At 38.3% G+C, this 7701-nt stretch overlaps 2 protein-coding genes and 1 long non-coding RNA gene across 9 annotated transcripts in view; 1 reads left to right on the plus strand and 2 right to left on the minus strand.

The window, feature by feature from the left end:
* Nucleotides 1–326, minus strand: part of LOC129724340 (uncharacterized) — a 44056-nt gene extending 43730 nt beyond the window's left edge. For 4 of the 7 annotated variants that reach the window (XM_055679106.1, XM_055679104.1, XM_055679103.1 and 1 more), the window contains exons 1-2: nt 266–326; nt 87–193 (exon numbers count right to left, since the gene is read on the minus strand). Coding sequence is in view for 3 of the 7 variants with exons in the window: in XM_055679111.1 (XP_055535086.1) it covers nt 87–193; nt 266–269 (111 nt within the window). In the remaining 4 variants the exon portion in view is untranslated. The remainder of the gene's footprint in view (nt 1–86; nt 194–265) is intronic. The other 3 variants (XM_055679111.1, XM_055679109.1, XM_055679110.1) reach the window with 1 other exon arrangement.
* A 1449-nt stretch (nt 327–1775) lies between these two features.
* Nucleotides 1776–3027, plus strand: LOC129723987 (uncharacterized). The gene is made up of 3 exons (XR_008727854.1): nt 1776–1912; nt 1969–2271; nt 2325–3027. It is a non-coding gene; the product is annotated as an uncharacterized LOC129723987 (long non-coding RNA).
* Nucleotides 3028–3181: 154 nt separating this feature from the next.
* LOC129719977 (uncharacterized) lies at nt 3182–6706 on the minus strand. The gene is made up of 3 exons (XM_055671381.1): nt 6219–6706; nt 4072–4801; nt 3182–3264 (listed from the first exon to the last, which is right to left on the minus strand). Exons 1-3 carry the CDS (start codon nt 6432–6434, stop codon nt 3182–3184), a joined length of 1029 nt encoding a protein of 342 aa, XP_055527356.1. The 5' UTR covers nt 6435–6706.
* Between the last annotated feature and the right edge of the window lie 995 nt (nt 6707–7701).

Here is a 7701-nt window from a genome sequence, read left to right on the forward strand (position 1 = left end):
AATATTTGACCAGAACATTGATGGAATCAATTTTTCATGTATTCACAATATATCTTCACCCACAGTTCATTATTGTATATTCTTACCATATCAGAAAGCTCCTGGGTGTCCAACAGTTCCGCTTGTGTTTTGAGTGCGGATATCTCAGGGTTCGCATTGGTTTCCCCGGTTAACTTTTTGATTGTTTTAGGCCCTGGAATGAAATTATAATTTTCGTATGTTTTTTTATGGAGATAAGATCAGTTTTATTCGCAATTTTACTCACCCATTTTTCCAAACAGTAGTAGTTGCTGCCTGGTGACCGGAACGTCGATACAAGATGGCCAAATTTTTTCACACGAGAGCAGAGATGCCACATGTTTTTGAAAAATGTCAGCAACTGCTCGAAAAACCAGACAGGGATCCCGCATAATCAATAACCATGAACGGATTATAGTCCATATGGTTCTACGATAGCCCATAACATCGTGACTATATCCCGAACTAGTTTTTAGGCACGTTTTATGATTATTGATCATAGGGATTACCAGGGGGGATCTATCTGTCAAAAATCGTGTAACCAACATATTCGGCAACATGGTGTTTGTTTTGGTTTTTGTTCCTTTTGTTCATGAAATTGATCGATGTGAAATATTATAGAATTGGAATGTTTTTCATCAAAACTCGAGAAACCGCGGAAAACTTTCATGAATGTTGTTTAGCTATTCACATTTTTCCCCCATTATTGTTCATAGTTACAAACATCATGAACCAACAAACGTCATGGACCAGAGTTGATCTGCGATAACACACACATATATGAAATTTGACAGCAGTGAATCCCCTCTGGGGATTACAGATGTGCAGATTCGTCTGCAAAACACAGATATTTAGTGTCCGCAGTGGCGTAGCGTAACCGGGTGACACCCGGGGCGGAAAATTTGGCACCCCCCTTTTCCCATGGGTGTCACCCCCGCCAGGTTGCAGTGAAATCATTTTGTTACCCAAAATTGTGAGAGATATCACGTTCGTTTTCGATTTAACTAAATCTACCGATTTTTGAAAAAATGGTTGCGATTATTTTCTTAAAAGTAAATTTATATAATTTTCGGGGTTTCACAGTTACCTCCACCTATTTGATAGTTAATCTCACGGATATCACCCTTTTGAAGGTGACACGTTTGAAAATTTTCCTCATGGGTGTCACCCCCTGAAGGGTGACACCCGGGGCGGACCGCCCCCGCCGCCCCAACCACGCTACGCCAGTGAGTGTCCGTGTGCAGATTTTTATTGATTCGCAGATATTTGCAGTTTTTCTATAGTTTCTGCAGATGTTTGTCAGAGTCTTCTTATATATATTTTATCCTTTCTCGAAATGAGATTTTTCTCAGATTTCAAGCAAATTTTCCGGTTTTCGAGCAGCTGCAGACATTTCCACAAAACATCTGGCATCTCTGCACTCTTTTCTTAGCTCATTAGCAGGGCAACCAGATGTGCAAATTTGTCTGCAAAACGCAGATTTTTAGAGTCCGTGTGCAGATATTTATTGATTCGCAGGTATTTGCAGACTTTCAATGGTTTCTGCAGATTTTTGTCAGAGTCTCCTCATATTTACGCAAATTTTATCGAAATGTGTGCAGATTTTTTCAGACTTTTGCCTGCGTGAGCAAAATTTTTTCGAATCACGTATAGATTTTTTTCAGATTTCAAGCAGATTTTTCCGGTTTTTCGAGCAGTTCCATTTTTCAAAAATATCTGGCATCTCTGCTTATTACCATCTCTTTCGTTGTTTCTTGTTTTGAATGTTTGAACCTGCATCCTCATGAGGTTACACGTTAGTATACTTTCCTGTTAGGAAAAATGTCTCAGTCAAGAAATCCACGTATGAGCTAATTCAGACAAAAATTCAAATGTTCCAGTTCGATTGAGAAAGGTAAGCTATCAAATAAAACGCATTGATATCTTTTTAATAAAACATGATTATTTCAGAACCGTTCAAAAGGAGTTTGTTTGTCGAAAAAAATCATAAGCGATACAAAAAATCAATTGAGTTTCAATGTACTGCAAGATTTGCGCTATGAAAGGGATGATGGTCAAACGCATGATCCTTCGAACATGTCTAAAACTGGCAAAGACCGAACTTTAAACTACTCCATGGAACCGTTTATTTTCGATCACTTGGAGACAATGTCTGAACCAGTAAGAAATAGTGATTTTGACTTATCATTCGAAAACTCGGTCTATGATGACCAAGAATATCAGACTGAGAGTGACGAGGATGATACGCATACGGTAATGGATTTTTTAGTAAATTAGTCACTTTGCTTGACAGACAGTTTTTTTAGGAATTCCAATCGGAAAGAATATTTTAACCCTGCGCTTTCCATCACTAAACAAGAAGTGATGTTTCTTTTACTTAATATTTTCACTCGCCATAAACTAACCAACGCTGCCTTGGAAGATTTATTGCGGTTTTTAAATCTGATCGTGAACACAAAAGTGCTTCCGGAGTCTTTTCGTCAATTTTACCTTTTTTTTTGGTGAAAACAGTTATGCACGTCAGTTTATTTGCACTGATTGCAAATTGTTTATTGGAGAAGAAAAACAAAAGTGTCAAAACTGTGGCAGTGGAGCATTTTCATTTTTTATTACGTTTGATTTGGTTTACAAGCTTAAGCAAGTATTGTTGCGTAATTGGAGAAGCTTAAGCGATGGTTGTCCGACTTTTCCTAGAAAACCATTCCCCAGAAAATAAAGAAGGATTTTCCCCAGAATGAACCATTCTCCAGAATACCAAATCCCAAAATGTACTAATCACCAGAATACCAAACCCCCGAAAGTACTGGTTACCAGAAAACCGTTCCCCAGAATGCACCAATGCCCAGAAAACAATTTTCCAGAATTACCGTGACCAGAAAAAAAAGTATTTGTTCACATCTTAATTATTTGAAAATTTTAATGATGACAAAGTGTTGTTTAATAATAATATAATAATGATAATATAATACAACTAATAATAATATAATAACTACTAAAAATATTAATATAATACAACTATCTACTATTTGTAATAACTAGTGTTATAATTGAAAGATTTAACTATTTTGTAATATCAATGCTATTGCCAATATTTGGTCCTCTAACGACGTATTGTTCTCATCTGCTGCTGTTAAAAGTTCCTTTAATTTTGTCTCCCTGCTGACTACCTTTTTGCAACGACGCCTGGCAGTGGCTTCTCCTTGTAGATACCGCAAATATTCAGCAGATGTCGATTGCTCCTCCTCCCTGAATGCACGTAGTACGGCGTAAAATTTCAAATTACTGACGCCTTTCAGAAGCGAATTAAACTTTACTTAGGGCGGGTGTTTATAAAGTTGCATGTCCACATTGTGATAAAGTTTACATTGGCCAAACAAAAAGAAATTTAGACATCCGGTTTAAGGAACATACTTCAGAACTTGTAAAGGCTAAGAAAGACTCAGAAAAAGGAATAACTCACCATTTCAGATCCAAAATAGCCGAACATATATTTCATGAAGATCACGCTATGACTACCGACAACATTAGTCTAGTTCGATCAGCAACATCCCCTTGGAAATTAGATGTCGCAGAAAGTTTAGAAATTTTCAAACAAAACCCAGCTACCCTCCTTAACAGAGATCAGGGTAATCATTTCTCTTGGCTTTTTAAATTTCTACCGAAAACTCCCCGACAAGACATGGATCACCAGGCCGCACATTTATCTACCTAACTCAAGTTGTTTACGTTTTCTGAGTTAAAATTTGCCCCAGTCGTTTACCTAATTAGGTATAAAATTCTTGGGGTTTCGCTATTTTCTCCACAGTCCAAATAAGCACTGACGAAGGCACTATGTCAGTGCCGAAATACGTATTTGCAAGTGAAAAGTGAAAAGTGATAGAATTAAATAGTGAAAGTGAATAAAAAGTGAAAAGTGTAGTGAATTAAACTTGTTGTGGTATCCCTCTATGTTGTTGGATGTTCTTGGCATATCATTTAATGTATTCGATCTCGTAGTCCAGAATTCTGGAGGGAACCTGGGCTGCGCGCCGAGCTTTCCGCATCTGCTGTTACCAAACACATAATTTTTGGCAATATAATCAAAAAATGGCGTCATCGATTGTGGCGCTGATGCTCGGACAATGCCCAAGCCTTCAGGCACATCTTGCGGATCCAAGAAGGCTAAGGCTTGGGCTTGTCGGAACGCCATCTGCATCCTTACGCTCTTCGTATATTCACCACTTAGTCCACTTTTTTTCAAACGCTTCCACCAATTTTTTGTTAGGTGGAAGTAGCAACCAAACTGTGTCGCATCAGGGAAAACTTTTGATACGGCCTTTATCTCAGCAGCCTCAAAGTCTGTTAGCACAATGGAGGGTCTAAGAGCAATCCCATTATCGACAGCGGCAGTTTTTACCAATTTAAGAGCTTTCCGATATGTTGACTCGGCTTTGTCAGGGAGAAGCATTTGTACTAGTGGCAAAAATATCCGGTATCTTCCATACCCTATGGATCCGTGGATCGTGAAAACCTGTCGGAAGTTTTTCGGGGAGGAGGAAAATGTGCCATTTAGCACAAATATGCTCGCCTGACTCAGCCTCGTCAAATTTGCTATAGTCGTAAAAATCATTAGACGACCTTCTCCAATTGTAATATTTTTCAACAAAAACTCCCGACCATCGAAAGTTTTTGTGAAATTTTCTTCGATTTCATCATAATCGGCCGGATCCACTGGCAGGTGGCCCCTATGGCGTTGTCGCTGGCATTGCCTTTTCTGTGCTAATTTGGACATAGTTGTTTGTACCTAGAAAATGATTTGCGAAAAATATATATCGGAAGCGGCGGCCACGTGCACTCAAACAACTGATCTGTTGGATTTCCTAGGTCTATTCCAAACACAGGGGTGATCCCCTAGTTTACGTCCGAACGAGCGGTAGCGAGTAAGGACAGCATTCATCCCGGACAATCGAGTTGGCCAAAGGCCACGAGTGTGTTGCATTATATGTAGTTTTTAATATAAACTTATGTTTAAATGCAGAAATTGTGCTATTGAAATATCTCATAGACCGGAAGATTTTCGGCGGTAAACATCGCATGAAAATATACAGACGTTGGCGACAACAAATAGTCAACACAAACAGTTCACACAAATGATGAAATCGAAAATACGAAAATTTTTAAATTTTCAGCCTTATGATTTTTAGCCTTTCGTGATTCACCTTCCGTGTTTTTCAGCCTTTTGTAGTTTTTAGCCTTTCGTGATTTCAGCCTTTCGAGTTTCAGCCTTTCGTGTTTCAGCCTTTTGAGTTTCAGCCTTTCGTAGTAGACCCCAGTGAGTTATTTGTGGTTCTCCAGCAGCAAACAGAAATTTATTGAAAAGTACGGTCAATATACCAAGATAATACAATATTAAAGTACAAACAACACCCGCCCCGTGTGCCAGTCATTAATTTCAGTCAAGCTGCTGAGCGGCTGAGCCTCCATCTTATACCTTACAAGTCTCTTAAAAAAATTGATGAAAACGGCTCTAACTCCACTATTAGTTGGTAGTGTTTTAAACCAAGGCTTTTTTATTGTTTATTGTCGAACATGTTCGGACTGCTCATATAAAAAATAAAGATAAACATATAAACTTATTTTGACCGAAGCCATATTCTCGAAAAAACTGGTTCCGTGAAAAACATTGATAACGACATTGATACCTTTGATGTTGATATTGTATATAATTTTCAAAAAATAAAATTACACTTATCGGCTCCTGCATACACCATCATAATCAAAATCGGCGCGCTTAAATTTCCTCGGCGGCGCGCCGAATAAAAATCGTCGGCGGCGGCGGCAGCGCACAGGACTAGTAAGAATTCAAAATGCATTAAGTTGTGGAACAATTCGAAAGAATCGAATGGAATGCAATTATGTTTGGTTTAGTATAGAAAGATATGTAATCACTAGACTGTATCATGAGACGATTTCATGAAGCTGAACGCACAAAAGTTTGAAACATAAAAGTGGCAGCCACGTGCATGCAGGCAACTGACTGTTAGTCTTTTCACAAAGCAGTATGCATATCAAATATAATAATCAAGTAGACCGAAGACCACACAAACCGATTTTTTTTTTAATTGTAGAAAAACAAACTAGAAAACTTATTTATTCATACTATTTAACTTGCTGTCTTTATAGCAGCATATTCAAGTGAAAAAAAAACAAAAATACTTTACCTCCACTGGAAACTGTGCGGCACACAAACGTATTATTTTTTCCGGCTGTTCGTTTCCTTCTAAAGCTTTGCGCTTGAGGGCAACTCTGTACCGAGTAGTTTCGGCTCGTAGTGGATCTGGCATGTGGTTGTGCTCTGTGCAAGATATCATTCGATGCCTTCCATCGATAATTTCCGTTCGCGATCGTCCTGGACATTTGGCGTTGGCTTCTTGCATCCGTCTAAGAGCACACTGCCAATAGCATTTGTTCTCACTCTGAAAAAAATAATTCAATTTTGTTAATTTTTCGTTGGTTTCTAAATATTAAAAGTTAGTTTGATAGAGCCGCTTGAAGGGGAAAAAGTGAAGAATACATTGAAGTGTAAAAGCGCAAATACACACACGGCGTAATGACCTTCTCCATGCAAATTTGATCGCGCAAATTGATGATATCGCGCCTTCCGTTGCCCTTTAACCAGAACCATCCAACTTCGTTTTCTAGGAAAGAAGGTAGTCGCCTGCCGCCTTCTACCGCGCACTTGACAATCTTCCGCGAAAAAGTATCGTGCCTTCCACAGGGCGCATTTTCTGTGTCACCTTCTAATGGCGAAGGCGCTGGCTAACGCCGTGTTGTATCATTTTAATCTGCTGGTGATTCAAGTTTTAAAAATGTACACACGGTGGATCTCAAGACGGCGCAATTGCACCTTCCGTAAAGACAAATGGAAGGTGGTAGATTCTAGAAGGCACATCGAAAGGTTTAACGCCGTGTGTGTATTCAGGCCTTAAATTTATTTAACGGTTTTCGTTTAATCACAGTAACCTAATAATGAAATGTTTCAAACTAATGACGTGAGCTAGATTTCGATTACTGCGACTCAAAAATGAAAAATTTATCTACTTACTTGTTTGTCCTTGTGGTATTCATAGCCTTCGTGTAATAGTTTCAAACCACGTTTATTAATTTTCACTACTTCACTTGTGTTGTCACTAAGAGGAGAGGCTTCCTCGAACCCAAAAAATTGTTCTTCCATCTTCAAGCACTTTCGATATACTGTGCCGAAAGCCTAGACTTTCTGTCTTTTTATCAGCCCTTCATTCCTGTCTATTGTTTTTGGCGCTATAGAACATTCTACTGCTGATCATTGTTATCAATCTATAATAGGTTGATAACAATAATCAACAGTATATTATTCTATTGTGCAGAAACAAGAGACATGTATAAAGACGTAACAAAAAGACAGAAAATAAGAACATTCGGCATTTTTCTTGCAAATGAATCTTAGGATTGAAAAGAAACGTTCTTGAGAGCTCACAACGAAAAGTTACGTGGCAAAATAGTTGATTATGTGCATCAGATTAATCACGCTCAAATTATTGACACGAAATACACTCCCGACAATTATGTTCTCGATAGTTCAATCATTATTGAATATAGTACAAATATAATTTTTTCTATTCTATCCCGATTAAAATACGCAGGCTTTATTTTCAAACCTGAACT

The sequence above is a fragment of the Wyeomyia smithii genome, chromosome 2 (assembly GCF_029784165.1).
Source record: "Wyeomyia smithii strain HCP4-BCI-WySm-NY-G18 chromosome 2, ASM2978416v1, whole genome shotgun sequence".
Classification (NCBI taxonomy): Eukaryota; Metazoa; Arthropoda; class Insecta; order Diptera; family Culicidae; genus Wyeomyia; species Wyeomyia smithii.

Bases quoted from the DNA above. Each gene is read 5' to 3' on its own strand.
- LOC129719977 (XM_055671381.1), bottom strand. From the start codon at position 6,434: ATGCAAGAAGCCAACGCCAAATGTCCAGGACGATCGCGAACGGAAATT. The intron at 4,802-6,218 runs GTAAAGTATTTT...ATCATTTTCTAG, and splicing joins CCGCACAGTTTCCAGTGGAG to GTACAAACAACTATGTCCAA. The intron at 3,265-4,071 runs GTAACAGCAGAT...ACGTGCATTCAG, and splicing joins TGCCAAAAATTATGTGTTTG to GGAGGAGGAGCAATCGACAT.